The 18,567-nt window shown below is 36.8% G+C and overlaps 2 protein-coding genes across 2 annotated transcripts in view; one reads left to right on the top strand and one right to left on the bottom strand.

The window, feature by feature from the left end:
• The window catches only part of CREB3L2 (cAMP responsive element binding protein 3 like 2), a 228,908-nt gene that overhangs the window by 7,326 nt on the left and 203,015 nt on the right, over window positions 1-18,567 (top strand). Inside the window, exon 2 of the mRNA XM_042925843.1 lies at window positions 16,290-16,382. The gene's annotated coding sequence lies outside the window, so the exon portion shown is untranslated. The remainder of the gene's footprint in view (window positions 1-16,289; window positions 16,383-18,567) is intronic.
• The window catches only part of AKR1D1 (aldo-keto reductase family 1 member D1), a 90,683-nt gene continuing 80,692 nt past the window's right edge, over window positions 8,577-18,567 (bottom strand). Inside the window, exons 9-10 of the mRNA XM_042925861.1 lie at window positions 10,719-10,801; window positions 8,577-8,659 (exon numbers count right to left, since the gene is read on the bottom strand). Of these exons, the coding sequence (XP_042781795.1) occupies window positions 8,617-8,659; window positions 10,719-10,801 (126 nt within the window). The 3' untranslated portion in view covers window positions 8,577-8,616. The remainder of the gene's footprint in view (window positions 8,660-10,718; window positions 10,802-18,567) is intronic.

Here is an 18,567-nt window from a genome sequence, read left to right as displayed (position 1 = left end):
TGGACTGACAAAAGACAGATTAACGAGAGGAAAATGAGCAAAAGTTTGTTCAGGTGTATCTGCATAATAGAGATGAGTAACAAAGGCTGGGTTAGAATTTGGGCTTTACGTTACTTCTTTGCAAAGGAACAACACATTTTTGGAGAAGAGACAAGGCAAAGGAAAAGAATCTTGAGTCTCTGGGAGCAGCAAACTGTGGAATGGCAAATGTAAGGGAGGCGAATGGAAGGTAAGAGCTCGTTAGTCAGGTATTACATGGAATCCTCTGTTGCCATCTCCAGGCTGACAAGGGTCCAAAGTTGTCTTCAGCGATTAACTTTTGTCTTTCTTGGTAGAGAGGGAGGACACCTTTGTACATTTATGTGCCCCTTTTAGGCAAATGAAGGAGAGCAGAGAATTTTCCTTGGGTCTGTTTCTTCTCAATTGCTTTAGCTCAAAATAATGCTTAGCCAAAATGGCATATTTGGGGCACAAATTCTGGTGTCCTTCACTCATGATACACTGGCCCTTATACAGCCGTGGGACCCCGGTAATCTTGAATATGTCTTCCTGTTTCCTCTATTGTCACTTGTCCTCTCTTGCAATACTCCATAGCTTTATCCTGGAGTAAATGCCAGAATCGGCTCTGTGCTTTTCTTTTTAAAAATCCTGTCTATTGTGTGGTTCTTTGAAGTTACCCCAGGCTGTGATCTGTTTCTGTCTCCAGTCTCAATATTGTGTTACAACCTGGCCTCTTCTGGAATGGCATTCACTTTGATTAGAAAGAAGTGGGTTTCTGTCTGAAGAACAAACATAGCTGTTGGAAGCCCCTCAGAACCATGTGTATGGAGGGAACAGCTCTTAGGGAATGTGAGGTCATGGGAACTTCTATTTTTTTCCAATTGATTCTAGGTTTGAAGCGTATCTGAAATTGTTATTTTTACTGCAGCTGCTCCATGTAAGTACTTTGGATGTTTTCTACTCTTAGTTCTTTGTCAGTCCAATTACTTCTGTTTTCAATCCTTAAGGGTTTTTCATTCACTTATGGTACCCTGTCTTCATTCTAGAGATGCTATGGATTTGGTCTGTTTAACTGGCTCTATGCTTAGTTATTTCAAGAAATTTGGGGCAGGAAGGAAATGAGATTACTGGCTTAATCTAATCTTTCAGATTACTTCTATTTTTTTTAATAGCAGTCTGTTATATATCAGAGCAAATTTCTCTTGACTCACCCTATGGAAATAATTTATAGTTTCTGTTTCCTGCATTAACTTACTTTCATTGCCACTCATTTGCCTGTATGCTTTAAACTTGAACGGTAAAGGCATGAAGCCCGTTACCAGTTTAATGGTCCGAGAAAAGGTACAATGTAAAAGAAAAGACTTAGATGAATTATAAAGCATGGTTTGTTTACTTTAAGCACTATAAAAAATGAGCCTAAGTGGATTTACACTTTTAATTTACACACAACAAGCTGAAATTACGGCATTAGGAATAAGCACATGTTACTATCTAGCAAGAAAGACTCTTGTGTTAGCAGGGCTCCTCAACCTTGGCACTGCTGACATTTTAGCCTAAGTGACTCTTTGTGGTGGGTGCTGTCAGCATCCTTAGGCTCCACCTACTAAATAGTTGCTACCTCCCCTTACCTCCTACTAATTGTGACAACGAAAAATGTCTCCAGACATTGCCAGATGTTCCCTAGGGGAAGCTGGGAGGAAACTGTCTCCAGTTATGAGCCGTGGTATTAAAAGAAAGAACCACTACTCAAAATAGCTTTTCTAATACTAGATGCTAAAAATGTGTAACACAGGATTGGATGTCCATTATATCCAACTCAATACTTTAAAATAGAATGTGTCTTGTCACAATCCCATGAAATATTTAAAACGTTGATTGATGATGTCTGAGCTCAGCATGGTTAAAAGTGGAATATAAAAGCTAGGGGGGGAAAGCTCTAACACTAGAAATTAAAATAAGACAGGAACTCGTGTAAACAGCGATAAATCAAAGAGGAAAGCAAAACCAAACTTCAGAAGGCTAAAAAAATAACAAAGCCGATTTATCAAATCTTAACTAAAGCAGTGCTCAGAGTAAAAATCATTATATATAAAGCTTATATTACTAACCAAGATAACTTTAAAAAATAAACAAAAACCAATGAAATAGATATTTGACCTAGGAAGTAGAAGTCTATGGACAAGATAAGAAAAAAAAGACAAGAGATCAGTAATAGAAAACAAGGTATTAATGAATTAGAAAACAGAAACACAGCAGAACTAATCAATGAACTTTCTTTTCCTTTGGGAAATTTGCTCTAAGTGAAATCCAGAAGAAAGCAAAAATAACTTGATAAATCACTAATTAGTTAATAGTAAAAAACAAAAACATAGACATACAAAATAAGAATGGTAAGGGGAAAGTGAGCACGGATTTCAGAGAAGTAATGGGATTGGAAGAGGCCAAGGTCCTAAGGGCAGAGAGTTCAGGGACTTTTGTTTTGTTTACTGATGCACCTCCAGTACCTAGGATAGAGGTTAGTAGAGTGGCACACAAAAACGTTTATTGACTAAATGAACAAATACATTTATGTTTGCTAAATTATATAACACTGCTAAATTTTGAGAAGATGAATTTGCAAAGTTGATCCTAGAAGAAGTAGAAAATGTGCAGGCTTCCTATAGACAGAGATGAAATTCTCAGGTAAATTAATGCCAACACTTGAGGAACAAATAATTTTTTTTTACTTTAATTTTTAAAGTTGTATTTTAATTCCAGTTGGTTAATGCGCAGTGTTATCTTAGTTTCATGTGTACAGTATAGTGATTGAACAATTTTATATATCAACCAGTGCTCATCACAAGTGCATTCCTTAATCCTTATCATCTTTTTCACTCATCCCCTCACCCACCTCCCCTCTGGTAACCATCAGTCTGTTCTCTACAGTTAAGAGTCTGTTTCTTGGTTTGTGTCTCTCTCTCTCTTTTTTTCCCTTTGCTCTTTTATTTCTTAAATTCCACATATGAATGAAATCATATGGTATTTGTCTTCCTCAGGCTTACTTATTTCATGTATATCTCACTGTATTTTTGATTGGTATTTCCCTGATGATAAGTGATATTGAGCATCTTTTCATGTTTCTGTTAGCCATCTGTATGTCTTCTTTGGAAAAATTTCAAATCATGTCTTCTGCTCATTTCTTTTTTTTTTAATGTTTATTATTTATTATTGAGAGAGAGACAGAGAGACAGAGCACAAGCAAGGGAGGGTTAGAGAGAGAGGGAGACACAGAATCTGAAGCAAGCTCCAGGCTCTGAGCTGCCAGCACAAAGCCCGATGCGGGGCTTGAACCCATGAACCGCAAGATCATGACCCGAGCTGAAGTAGGATGCTTAACTGACTGATCCACCCAGGTTCCCCTCTTCTGCCCACTTCCTAACTGGATTATTTATTTTTTGGGTGTTGAGTTTGGTAAGTTACTTATAGATTTTGGATACTAACCTTTTGGCAGATATGTCATTTGCAAATATCTTCTCCCATTTTGTTGGTTGCCTTTTAGTTTTTTTGGATGTTTCCTTTGCTGTGCATTAGCTTTTTATTTTGATGAGGTGTCAATAGTTCATTTTTGCTTTTGTTTCCCTTGCCTCCAGAGACACGTCTAGTAAGAGGTTGCTGTGGCCTATATCAAGGGGTTACTGCCTTTAACCTTAAACCTTGATGGTTTCCTGTTTCAAGTGCAGGTCTTTCATTCATTTTGAATTTACTTTTATGTATGGTGTAAGAAAGTGGTCCAGTTTGATTCTTCTGTATGTTGCTGTCCAGGTTTTCCAACACCATTTGTTGAAGAGACTGTCTTTTTTCCACTGGATATTCTTTCCTGTTTTGATAGATTAGTTGACCATGCAATGTGGATCCTTTTCTGGGTTTTCTATTCTGTTCCATTGATCTATATATCTGTTTTTGTGCCGGTACTATACTGCCTTGATCACTACAGCTTTGTAATATAGCTCTTGAAGTCTGGAATCGTGATGCCTCCAGCTTTGCTTTGCTTTTTCAAAGCTGCTTTGGCTATTCAGTATCTTTTGTAGTTCCATACAAATTTTAGGAATGTTTGTTCTAGCTCTATGAAAAATGCTAATGGTATTTTGATAGGGATTGCACTGAATGTGTAGATTGCTTTGGGTGATATAGGCATTTCAACAATATTTGTTCTTCTACTCCATTAGCATGGAACGTTTTTCCATTTCTTTGTGTCTTCCTCAATTTCTTTTATCAGTGTTTTACAGTTTTTAGAATGTAGATCTTTTACCTCTTTGGTTAGGTTTATTCCTAGGTATCATAGTTTTTGGTGAAATTCTAAATGGGATCGATTCCTTGATTTCCCTTTGTGCTGCTTCACTATTGGTGTATAGAAATGCAACAGATATCTGTGTTGATTTTGTGTCCTGCAACTTTACTTAATTTGTGTATCAGTTCTAGCAATTTTTTGATGGTCTTTTGGTTTTCTGTATAGTGCATCATGTCATCTGCAAATAGTGAAAATTTGACTTCTTCCTTGCTGATTTGGATGCCTTTTATTTCCTTTTGCTGACTGCTGAGGCTAGGCCTTCCAGTACTATGTTAAATAACAATGGTAAGAGTTGACATCGGGGTGCCTGGGTGGCTCAGTTGGTTAAGTGCCCGACTTTGGTTCAGGTCATGATCTCACAGTTCGTGGGTTCGAGCCCCACATCATGCTCTGTACTGACAGCTGGGAGCCGGGAGCCTGCTTCTGATTCTTGTCTCCCTCTCTCTCTGCCCCTCCCCTGCTCATGCTCTGTCTCCCAAAAATAAATAAATGTAAAAAAAAAAAAAAATTAGTGGACATCCCTGTCTTGTTCCTGACCATAGAGGAAAAGTTCTCAATTTTTCCCCATTGAGGATGATGTTAGCTGTGGATTTTTCATATATGGCCTTCATGATGTTGAGGTATGTTTCCTCTAACCCTACTTTGTTGAGAGTTTTTATCAAGAATGGATGCTATACTTTGTCAAAAGCTTTTTCCGCATCTATTGAGAGGAACATATGGTTGTTTTATTAATGTGGTGTACCACATTGATTGATTTGCAAATATTGAACCACCCTTATAGCCCAGAAATAAATCCCACTTGATCATGGTGAGTGATTCTTTTAGTTTACTGTTGTATTCAATTTACCAGATCTTGTTGAGAATTTTTGTATCCAATTGCATCAGGGATAATGGCCTGCGGTTCTCTTTATTAGTGGAGTCTTTGGTTTTGGAATCAGGGTAATACTGGCTTTATAGAATGAGTTTGGAAGTATTACATCCATTTCTATATTTGGAAATATTTGAGAAGAGGTATTAACTCTTCTTTCAATGTTTGGTAGAATTCCTCTGTGAAACCATCTGGCCCCGGACTTCTGTGTATTGGGCAATTTGTGATTACTGATTCAATTTCTTGGCTGGTTATTGATCTGTTCATGTTTTCTGTTTCTTCCTGTTTCAATTTTGGTAGTTTGTATGTTTCTAGGAATTTATCTATTTCTTCCAGGTTATCCAATTTGTTGTCAAATAGCTTTTCATAATATTCCCTTATAATTGTTTGTACTTCTGTGGGTTTGGTGGTTATTTCTCCTCTCTCATTTGCAATTTTATTTATTTGGGTCCTTTCTCTTTTCTTTTTGATAAGTCTTACTAGTAAGAAGTTTATCAATTTTATTAATTTTTTTCAAGGAACCAGCTTTTAGTTTCATTGATCAGTTCTACTGTCTTGTTGTTGCTGCTGGTTCTATCACTTATTTCTGCTCTAATCTTTATTATTTGCCTCTTCTACTGACTTTAGGCTTCATTTGTTGTTCTTTTTCTATCTCTTTTAGGTATAAGTTTAGATCGTTTATTTGAGATTTTTCTTGCCTCTTGAGGTAGGCCTGTATTGCTATATAATTCCCTCTTAGTAGAGTTTTTGCTGCATCCTAAGAGTTTGGGATTGTTGTGTTTGCATTTTCATTTGTTTCCATGTATTTTTTTTTAATAACTTGATTTTCTGGTTGACCTATTCATGTTCTTTAACCTCCCTCTTGACTGAGGAATGGTGTATTTGTTTGCTAGGGCTGCTATAACGAAGTGCCACAAACCAAGTGGCTTAAACAACAGAAATATATCATCTCACAGTTCTGGAGGCCAGAAGCCTGAGATCAAGGTGTCACCAGGGTTAGTTCCTTCTAAGGGCTGTGAGGGAGAATCTGTTACACACCTCTCTGCTACCTTCAGGTGGTTTGCTGGAAAGGTTAGGGTTCTCTTACTTGTAAAAGCATCACCCTGATCTCTGCCTTGATCTGTACATAGTGTTTTCCCTGTATGTTGTCTGTGTCCAAATTTTCCTTTTTTATAAGGCACCAGTCATACTGGATTAGGGGCCACCCTACTCTATTATGACCATATTGTAACAAATTACATACGCAATGACACTATTTCCAAATAAGGTCACATTCTGAGGTGCTAGGGACTATGACTTTAAGGTTTGAATTTTGAGGGGAGGAGTGGGGATGAAATTCATCCCCAAATAGATGGGAAGCTTGAGAGGGATGAGAGCATAGGAAGAGGTGACATATGCAGAAACTCATATCAGACTGTCACTCTTTCCTGACCTTCCTGTTTTAAGTCTCCAACTCTTTCCCCCCATCTCTGTTATAACTAAGATAGGGTTCCACTCTTCTAATCTTAAGACATATTTTTTCCTCCTGAAAAATGGCAGGACTCTTTCTCAATGCCTTTATTTTAAAAATGGTTTGTTAGGTATGGTCCCTCCTCCACACCAGCCTCCCAAAATATTTTGAAGAAGTTTATATCAGGCAACAGGGCTTAAGTTTCTGTTCTTGCACTGATACCCCTATTTCTTCCTTCTTCGCAGTGCTAAATGTCCAGTAAGAACTTAATCAAAGGTTTTTTGGGTTTTTTTAACTGAATTGAATTCAGATAATTTTTCCCCTTCCCTGCCTTTAGGAACAAAATGGAGATTCATGAGGTACAATAAATCATCACATTTTATAATTTCTTGTAAACAAAATACTTTCCAGAAGACAGCATTATATTAGAATCAGTGGAAACAGTGAGTATAGATCAAATTTTCTTGATAATTTCTCAGAAATGTATGTTTTCAGGTCACTGAAGATTATCTGTAAGCAATTGGTCTTGAAAGACATAATTTTTGAAGCACTCTCTTGGCTTGTGAGAGTGACTTAATATGAATGAAAAGAAAGACATCGCTCTAGTTGAATTGAAAATCAGTACATCTCTATTGCAGAATTCCAATAATCTTCTCACTCAAATATTGAAAATTTACATATAGTATAATTAATAGTGTACTTTTGAACTTGCTAGTTTCTTGAAATTCAGTTATTCCAATAACACTTTCAAAGTACTAAGTATAATAATTTTTTATAGTTTATTTATTTTGAGAGAGAAAGAGAGCATGAGTGGGGTAGGGGCAGAGAAAGGGAGGGAGAATTCCAATCAGGCTCCATGCTGTAAGCGCAGAGGCTGATGTGGGGCTCGAACCCACGAACTGTGAGATCATGACACAAACTGAGATCCAGAATCAGATGTTTAACTGACTGAGCCACCCAGTCACCCCTAAGTACAAAAATTTTATAAAGCCCCCTTTAAACTTTAATTTAATTTAATTTAAAGGTTTTATTTTTAAGTAATCTCTACACCCAATGTGGGACTTGAACTCACAACCCTGAGATCAAGAGTCACACACTGTACTGATTGAGCCATCCAGGCACTCCTAAAGTGTCCTTTTTGAATGGCTTCTTTTAAAATAATCATCTTCGGATTATTTTATGATTCAGAATTTTATTTGTGTATGTTGGTTGTCTCAAGCCACTTCACATAATGATGTTTATAGGATGAGTAGAGCAAGAGTAATAGGCAGTGTAAGTATGGATCACTAGTTATGTTCACACACAAGCCCTTGAAAGCATGCAAGAGAGAACAAGCAATTATCAGTCCCTCAAACTGGGTAAAAGCTAAACTAACCCCCATTGGGTGGAAACAAACAACTAAATCATTGTGTCTTTGGTGACCACTGTGCTGTTTAATTAGCCCTATTTTAAGACTTTTCTACACTTAGCCCTTTCTCTTTATACAAGGTGTAGCAAATCACTTCCTTGTTAATAATGCATGTGTGGATCTTATCTTGGCAGTGTCTATATTACAGTCAGTGTTCCAAATCATCAAGGTCATTGCCAGCACTGGCTTGTGCCAGCTCTCCACCCTCTTTGTTGTCCTGTTAACTGCTAAAGTAAGGAGTTCAGACTTAATGGCAGTAATCAGATTCATGGGTTTCTTATCATATATTGCCTCTGAAATCTCTCCTAAAGCCTAATGTCTTTCTGTCAGGAACCCAGAAGACCTTGATCTAATAAAATATTAGCTTATGGTTTCCAAACAATTATCTCAACATATTTAAACATCTTTTTCTTTACATACCTAAGTCAAAGTTATTTATCCTGCACAAAACTTGAGAGTGTTAACATCAACACATCACTTAAGGATAGTAAAACCTTTTCATTTCTACATCTAAGGTTCTGGCGTGCATGGGAAGGAAAAATCCATTCAAGGGCACTCTGAAGTCAGTATTCCTCATGAAATGGGTATTCGGGATGATCACACCACCTGTCAAAACAATTCCCCAAAGAAAAAGTTCACTGTAAACGTTGCACAGCTGTGTGTTACTAGCATCCCTTGACAGTTTCACAGACCCCTCCCTCTCTCCTTAATTCATTCCTTCTCTGTTCTCACCCAGTCTCTTATTTTCCCTTGAGCCATCATCTTTTACTGAAGCCCAGGATAGCATTCTGGGTTGGGTGTGTGTGTGTGTGTGTGTGTGTGTGTGTGTGTGTGCGTGCGCGCGCGCCTGCCCATGGGTTCTTGTGCCCCTTCTCAACTCTTTCCTCCCCTCTGCTGTTCTGACACAGGCTGCCTTCTATTCCAGTGATCTACATAAACATTTCTCCTCAAAATTCTATTACCCATCAGTGTCACTCTCTTCTCAGAGGTTTTACCTGCCCTTCTCACTAGACCTCCTGAGAATCAAAAGTCTGAGATCTAGTAAAGTGATCAGTGAAGTAAATTTCTATGATAATGAATGTATCTCTTAAATAACAATGACAGAACAGTCAGTAAAAAAAGACTGGCATGTGTATATTCCTGCCATGACCATGTCTAAGATTCAATTCTCTGTTTCTCTGCAAGTATTATGAGCTTCATTTTTTTATTTTACCCTTTTTTAAGTAGGCTTCATGCCTAGCATGGATCCCAACATGGGGCTTGAAATCATGACTGTGAGAACAAGACCTGAGCTGAGGTCAAAAGTCAGATACTTAACTGACTAAGCCACCTAGGTGCCCCAAGTACTGTGAGTTTTAAATTAAAATATTAATGTCAATGTCAAATCAAAGACCAACTGGATGAAAAACAGAAGAATCATGGCCTAGCATCCCTAAATTGTACATTTTTATGATCAGTGAAACCTAACGTTTGTTTCTCTTTGCTGATTTTTCTAGTTATTTCCTGATGAGTTATTTTCCCAGTGTAGCTGGAATTAGATATTAAATATGTCAAATGTCAAACTAAATAATGTCACCAACTGTAAAAAAAAAAATCAGTACAATGGATTGACTATCTCTTACTGTCTTTTCTTAATTTAATGATATTTATTCAATACAAATAGTTTATCTTCAACAGCTATTAATTAACCCATAAGTATTTGTTAGGTCTATGTTTGTGTTTACTATTTTATTCCCAAGGCTAGGTGGTACCTTTTGATGTTGAATAATGTTTTACCCTGGAAAATTCACATTAGGAGGCTGTTGTATTAATTCAGAAATTGATTAAAAAATGTGATATTAGCATAGTTAGTGTACTTTCTGACTCACAAAAAATAGTAGGACCAATAAGATAAGTGTTCAAACTATATGAACTATCTTAATGAGCATTTTCTAAATGCTCACTTAGATTACAGATTACTACTGAGGAATACTAATGAATAAAGGAAAAAAATGTGTATATATAAACATATGTGTGTATATATATGTGTGTATATATATATATATATATGTATATACATACACTATATATGTATGAACTATATTGTTTTGTTATTTTAAAGGCCCTATACTATTTAGAAAATAAAGGGCTACTTCAGTTGACTAGCTGAATTTAGCAACATTTTGAAGGAGTGTAAGGATTTTGCTTGTGGGAATCAGCTAATAGGTGGACTTAGAAGCTCCAAATCTCATAGGCAGCCATTTAGCTAAAACTCTAGGTTTTTAGTTTCTTACATGGTATTCTTTCTACTATACTATTCTGTCTCTTTCTTTTTTGTTGATAAGTTTGCTCTACGTTATGTATCACTTGATATTTAGGAAAAAATAAATAGGTTTGAATATTTGTGTTGCTGTTGTCTTAACATATATACACTTGATGACTTAATTCTCTTCAAGATATTTAGCCTGCTATGCCTTAACCTAAGTCATGGGATGTCATAAATGCCAGAAATCTTATAAGTAAAACTATAGATTTGTAGGAAGTTCCTAGAGCGAATGTAATTTACCCAGACCTGTTTAATATTCAGAACATGCTGCCCACTGGCCTTTACCCTTGTGATTTCTATAGACCCAGAACAATCTAAAATCACTGGGCAGTACTTGATGGGTGGTCTCCCTGAACTCACATGAGCATCTCCACGAAGCGGACATTTTTATTCAAGGCCTCGATGGCCTTCATTTCTTCTTCAGTGAGAGAAAAGTCAAAGATCTGAAATAACAGAAATAAAAGATATTTTTGAAGATAGAAAATGGGTCAAGCCTGGGATCAGGGAGTGGGGCCAGCCATGGGAGCTCTTCAAAAATTTATGAACATCTTTAAAAGAATTATTCACCATGATCAAGTGGGATTTATTCCTGGGCTGCAAGGGTGGTTGCAAATCAATCAATGTGATACACCACATTAATAAAAGAAAGGGTATGAATCACATGATCCTCTCAATAGACGCAGAAAAAGCATTTGACAAAGTACAACATCCATTCATGATAAAAACCCTCAACAAAGTAGGCTTAGAGGGAACATAGCTCAACATCATAAAAGCCATATACAAAAAAACACAGCTAATATCATCCTCAAAGGGGAAAAATTGAGAGCTTTTCCCCTATAGTCAGACAAGGGTGTCCACTCTCACCACTGTTATTTGACATAGTACTGGGAGCCCTAGCCTCAGCAATAAGACAATGAAAAGAAACATAAATCATCCAAATTAGCAGGGAAAGAGTCAAACTTTGACTCTTTACAGATGACATGATACTCTATATAGAAAACCAAAAAATTCTTCCCCAAAACTGCTAGCATCGATATGTGAATTTAGTAAAGTCACAGGATTCAAAATCAATGTACAGAAATCTGTTGCATCTCTAAATACCAACAACAGAGCAGCACAAAAAGAAATCAAGGAACCAATCCCATTTATAAGTGCACCCCAAACCATAAGATACCTAGGAATAAACCTACCCAAAGAGGTAAAAGATCTGTACTCTGAACACTATAAAACACTGATGAAAGAAATGGATGAAGACACAAAGAAATGGAAAAACATTCCATGCCAATGGATTAAAAGAATAAATATTGTTAAAATCCCTACATCACCCAAAGCAATCTACACATTCAATGCAATTCCCACCAAAATACCATCGGCATTTTTTCATAGAACTAGAACAAACATTCCTAAAATTTGTATGGAACCACAAAAGACCCTGAAATAGACAAAGCAATTTTGAAAAAGAAAAGCAGAGCTGGAGTCATCACATTTCCAGACTTTAAGAGCTACATTACAGGGTGCCTGGGTGACTCAGCCAGTTAAGCTTCTGACTCTTGGTTTCAGCTCAGATCATGATCTCGCAGTTCATGGGTTCAAGCCCTGTGTCAGGCTCTGAGCTGACAGCGTGGAGCCTGCTTGGGATCTTCTCTCTCTCTGACCCTCCCGCGCTCTCTCTCTCTCAAAATAAAAAACTTAAAAAAAAAAAAAAAGCTATATTACAAAGCTGTAGTGATCAAGACAGTATAGTACTGTCATAAAAGCAGACATATAGGTCAATGGAATAGAATAGAAAACCCAGAAAGGACCCACACTATAGGGCAACTAATCTGACAAAATAGAAAATAATATCCAATAGAAAAAAGACAGTCTTTTCGACAAACAGTATTGGGAAAACTGGACCACTTGACATCGCACACAAAAGCAAATTCAGAATGGATGAAAGACCTACATGTGAGACAGGAAACCATCAAAATCCTGAAGGAGAACACAGGCGTAAACCCATTGACACTGGCTGTAGTAACTTCTTACTAGACATGTCTCTAGAGGCAAGGGAAACAAAAGCAAAAGTAAACTATAGGGGCCTCATCACAATAAAAAGCTTCTGCACAGCAAAGGAAACAATCAACAAAACTAAAAGGCAGCTGACAGAATGGGAGAAGATATTTGCAAACGACCTATCTGATCAACAGTTAGTATCCACAATCAGTAAAGAACTTATTGAACTCAACACCCCCAAAAAACTAGTTATCCACTTAAGAAATGGGCAGAAGACACGATCTGACATTTTTTCCAAAGAAGACATACAGATGGCTAACGGGTACATGAAAAGATGCTCAACATCACTCATCACCAGGGAAATGCAAATCAAAACCACAGTGAGCTATTTCCTCACACCTGTCAGAATGACTAAAATTAACAACGTGGGAAACAACAGATGTTGGTGAGAATGAGAAGAAAGGGGAACCCTCTTGCACTGTCGGGGGGAGTGCAAACTGGTGCAGCCATTCCGGAAAACAGTATGGAGGTTCCTCAAAAAGTTAAAAATAGAACTATCTTATGACCCAGAAATTGCAGTACTAGGTATTTATACAAAGGATAAAAACATACTGATTTAAAGGGGCACACGCACCTTGATGTTTATAGCAGTGTTATTAATAAACAGCCAAAAAACCTCCAAAAAACAAAAAAACCTAAAAAAACAAAAACAACAGCCAAATTATGGAAAGAGCCTAAACGTCTGTCAACTGATGAATGAAAAAAGAAAATGTGAGATATGTATAATGGAATATTACTCAGCCATCAAAAAGAATGAAATCTTGCCATTTGCAATGACATGGATGGAGCTATAGGGTATTATGGTAAGTGAAATAAGTCAGTCAGAGAAAGACATATACCATATTATGTCACTCACATGTGAAATTTAAGAAAGAAAACAGCAAAACAGATGAACCTGGGGGCCCGGGGGGGGGGGGAAGAAAATCAGGAAACAGACTCTTAACTATAGAGAACAAACTGAGGGTTGATCGACGGAGGTGTGGGGGGGATGGGCTAGATGAGTGATGGGGATTAAGGAGGGCACTTGGGATACACACTGGGTGTTGTATGTAAGTGAGGAATCCCTAAATCCTACTTCTGAAACCAATATTACACTGTATGGTAACTAACTAGAATGTAAATTTAAAAACCGATACAAAGATTGTTAATTTGTTTCTTTCACTTCTGTCAGGTGTTTCAGTTCTTCACTTCTGTTGAAACTCTGTTATTTAGTGACAAACACATAAAAGATTTTTTTTTAAGGCTTTTTTTTTTCTTTTGTGTGTGTGTGTGTGTGTGGTTTTTTGTTGTTGTTTTTGGTTTTTTTTTTTTTTTTTTTGAGAGCAGGGGAGGGCAGAGAGAGAAAATCCCAAGCAGGCTCTGTGACGTCAGCACAGAGCCCAGTAAGGGACTCAATCTCATGAACTGTGAGATCATGACCTGAGCCGAAATCAAGAGTGGAACACTTAACCAACTGAGCCCCCCAGGCACCCCAAAAGACTTTTATGTCAGACAGAAATTTATGACTGTCTGCAAATGAGGAAGAAGTTGGGCTGGTGCTGGGGGGCCACACCCAACATGGGATTCTATTCTTTGTCTTAGAAATACCCCTGATGGAGCCATGGTGAGGGACATTCCAAATGCTCTGCAACAACACGTGTTTAGGACACCTCTTAAAATTCCATGAGTGAAGAATTTTTTATTGTTTCTGGATATTATGCTGAACTTCCTATTCTGGACTATGGCCTCTGTGCTGTGTTTTTAAAAATATTCCCTAGTCTCTAAATTTGCTTATGTACTTTTTAACTTTTAATTAAAAAATAAAATAAGTTTATTTATTTTTTGGAGAGAGAGCATATGTGGGCATAAGCGGGGGAGGGGCCAAGAGCGAGGGAGACAGAAATCTAAGCAGGCTCCCTCACTGTCAGCACAGAGCCTGACTTAAGGCTCTAACTCACAGACCATGAGATCAACCAAGAGTCAGACACTTGACCAACTGAGTCCCCCAGGCGCCCCCATGCTGCCATTCTTTTTTTTTTTTTTTTTTTAATTTTTTAAAATTTACATCCGAATTAGTTAGCCCATGCTGCCATTCTTAAAGACCATGCTTCAGAGTTTTAGGAGTAAGTCTCCCAACAGCACTTGCTGACAGCTGCAAAATAATCTCATTTTCCTTCAGGAAGTGTTCCTCTTCACGGATGGGTTTCTGTACCTCAGGCCTAGAGTCCGTCCGATAAACTCCAGGGTGCTGGGCGCATCTCTTCCCCCTCCGGGTTGCTCACCTGAACTTTTAATTTGATTTGTTTTGGGGTGCCTGGGTGGCTCAGTTAGTTGAGTGTCAGACTTCGGCTCAGGTCATGATCTCACGGTTGGTGGGTTCGAGCCCAGCATCCAGCTCTACGCTGACAGCTCAGAACCTGGAACCTGCTTCGGATTCATTGTCTCCCTCTCTCTCTCTGCCCCTCCTCTGCTCATGCTCTGTCTCTCTCTCTCTCTCTCTCAAAAATAAGTAAACATTTAAGAAATTTTAATTTGCTTTGTTTTAGACTCAATCATTTCTCTCATCATTTTTAAATGTCATCCTCTACCTTTTAAATATATTACATTTTCATTGTTTTATTTTAGCTTGCACACTTTATGCTCTGGTTTTATAATTGTTCTTTATTTACATTTCAATATTTAACTTTAGCTTATTTACATTTTTAACATTTGTTTTGATTATAATTATCTTCTACTTATTGTTTTATCTCGCTATCCCTTAACTTTTAGTAATTTACATTTATAAGTTTTAATTATATAATACATAAATATATGCTTTTTTGTAAAAATTAAAACACCAAAGAAGCATATGAACATGTATGAAATAAATGGAAGGTCTCCTTCTTACCTACCACCCCAGTCCTATTCTTCATCCCAGACATTTCTTCCAAACATTCAACACACTAAGAGCAAAATGCAATTGTATCATATGTTTTTGCAGACTAATGCAACTTTCTTTCATTCATATAATATGTCTTGGTTATCTATTCTGTCAAAATACATAGATTGACTTTGTACATAGATTGTAACTACTGCATTCGTTATAGATATAACCTGATTTACCTAATCATTTCCCCGATGGATTACTTCCCAGTGCTCTTTTCAGGGAATGCTTTTCTTTGATTATTTATCATCCAAGTATTGAGTTTATGAGATTGTGTAAGGAATCACAACTTTGCATAACATAGAAACGGTCATGACTGGACCAATCACTTATAAAATAAATCCTTACTCAAACTTCCTTTTTGCTTAACATTAGGCCCACTTTTTAAGTGTTGGTGAGTCATTTTCTGACTCCAGTGAATATGTAACGTAAAGCAAAGTCACAAATCTTGCCAAAGATGCAGGATTTCATGAAGTCATTGAAAGCGATCTTGGAGGTTTGCTCTAACTACAGGCAAAGTCTTTCAAATAGGAATTTAATGCAGTTAAAAACTACGTTGGTAGATAAGTCAAAAGAATGATCTGAAAGAAAAAGCCAAAGGATTAATGATCTTCATATGAAGCTCTGTGAAATTTTACCAGAATTATTCTCTTTATGATCACTTAGCAAAAATCTTTGTGAAGAATGTGAAGAATGTCACATTCTGTTATCATGTAATTTTGTCAAGCATATTTTAAAAAATCGATCCTGATTCACTCAGTTTGTTCTAACATTTAGTACACATATGCAGTTGTAATGTAAATTTTGTTGAATATAAAATAACTAAAATTACTTTCATGATTTTCAGTTTTAATTTTAAGGTAAACTTCCAAATTCCTCCTCCCTCCATTATTTCAATGCAATGTTTTTCTTTAGTTTATGTGGATTGATTTGCATTTTTTTCATGGCACAAATTATCCTGTTACTCACTTTTTCAGGATCTCATATTATAAAACTGAGTGCCTGATATTCCTACCACCTCCATCTGCTTCTCTGATGGCATAGGTTTCAAGAAGAAGAAACTGTTAATTGTAAGTATAAATGTTGAAAGATCTACTAGGACAAGGACAGAAAAATGATTGTTGGATCTGGCAATGAGGAGGTCACTGGTGACCTTGACAAGCTGTTTCAATGGAATGGTCAGGTGAAAGCTTGGTTTCAATGTGTTTAAGGGAGACTGGGGGAAAGGGACTTGGAGGCTGTGATAATAGAATTCTCTTTTAAGGGGTTTGCTGTAAACAGGAAGAAAGAAAAGGATAATATGTGGAGAGGAAAGTGAGTCTAGATTGGATTTTACCTTTTAAGATTGAGGTCACAGCATGTTTGTATATTGATGGGAGTTATGCAGTAGAGAGATAATGCAGGAGAGAGAGGGGGATGTTTGGGGGGTATGGAGGAGCTATTAGGTGTTAGTGTAACTGCAGTTTCCAGGGAGTAACAGTGGGAATTGGTTGCTGAAATATATGGGGCAAGATCATTGTGGGAGAGGAGATTAAAGAACTATAAGGCAGGGTTATTGGAAGGACCATCCCTATGTATGTTGAATTCATGAAGAATTGTGATGCAAGGAGTGTTGGAGAGAAGGAAAGTGAATGAAGAGATAAAACCTTCAAGGAATGGGGATCAGTGGATGATGGTAACAGGCTGGATAGTGGGTGGTATAATTTGATTTTTTGTTGTTTCAATGTTAAAAATATCCTGCTTTTTTATTTTCTTCATTGTCACCCTTAATTTTATATAGTTTTTAAGTTTATGGTTTTACTTAATTTTTATTACACAATTTTTTATTTCTATGACTTTTTCTTCTTTTATTGTAAATATATTTAAGTTTCCCTTTACCCTTTATGTTTTGTGGATATTTCCTATTCTTATACAATATTTTTTAAAGCTTATTTTACCTCAGTTTCTTCTAACATTTAGTACACATATGCAATTATAATGTAAATTTTATTGAATGCAAAATAACTAAAATTACTTTCATAATTTTCAGTTTAGAAGGGAATAATTTTCTATTTTGTCAAATAATGGTTTTAACACCCAGCAAAATTTGTGGTGGTAGGGCAAGTCTAAGCCCTGTAGAGTGGAAATTGGCTGTGAATTCAGCTGTCATTTTCTTTGTAAATTTGTATCTCTTTCATGTTTTCTTGTGGTATGTGAACCTCTGAACTCCAATCCCTTATTATCTGGGCTATGGAAATATATGGGATATAGCAGAATTAGTTGCAATAAAAATTTTAAGGAGAATGACAGTTCTTTCAGTACAAAATAGTAATTCACAAAATGATATAAACTCCAAAGGTTTTAACCTTCCATTGCACAGACTACTAGTAACTACTCTCAATCTCTGAACAGTAAAATTTTGAATCCATGAAAACATTTGTTTTAGGTGCATTAAAACTTGTTTGAATTTTTGATAAACCAATACATTAGCCATGCAGATATCCTATTGTTTTAAGATGGCTGAAAACAGTGTCAACCTCTTTTAGTAAGAAGTACTTTGGTAAGTGCTAAAATACTGTGAGTAGTAGTATAACTGTTTATCATTCTTTGCCCTTCTTGCTAGTAACAGAATCCCCTTTTTCCTTTTATGAACTTCTCTTCTGTCATCTCGTAGGGCTGTTTGTCACATGAACCCATTTCCAGTACAGGATGTAGTCCAAGGGGGCAATCAAAGTGTCTTATTCACTGGATACAGTGATTAATATGGCAGAGGCTCATGGCCCACAAAGGGACAATCAGGGATAGAGACCCTCACAGAAGCCTTTACCTATGATCATGTTCACTGAATATGAGTAATAGATTAGCCGGGAGATGTCAGGGACTGTTTGTGCTGCCACGTGGAGACAGAGAAGGTAAGGGGTGGGGGGAGTACAGAGGAACGGAGAGAACTCAGTCCTTTTATAAATCATTTGCATACCTGTGCCCAGTCATGTCTGATGTATCCATGGAATTTACAGTTCTGTGACCCAATAAATCATGTCTCTCTTTCTTTGGTAAGTTTGAGTTGCATTCTGTCATGGGGTAGCAAAAGATCTCTGAAGATAAATTGTCATGAATATCTTCCCATGGAAGTATTTATATTTCCACTCTATTATTTAAAAATGGCGATATATTTCATTATACAAATATATTATAATTTGTTTTGTAAGATTCTACTGGAGATTGTCTCCAGGTTTTAAAAATGATAAATCATGCAATAGTAAACATCCATGTTTG

The sequence above is a fragment of the Panthera leo genome, chromosome A2 (genome assembly GCF_018350215.1).
Source record: "Panthera leo isolate Ple1 chromosome A2, P.leo_Ple1_pat1.1, whole genome shotgun sequence".
In the NCBI taxonomy this organism is placed as follows: Eukaryota; Metazoa; Chordata; class Mammalia; order Carnivora; family Felidae; genus Panthera; species Panthera leo.
The sequence above is the reverse complement of the archived record's forward strand: the minus strand, read 5'-3'. Positions and strand labels throughout refer to the sequence as shown.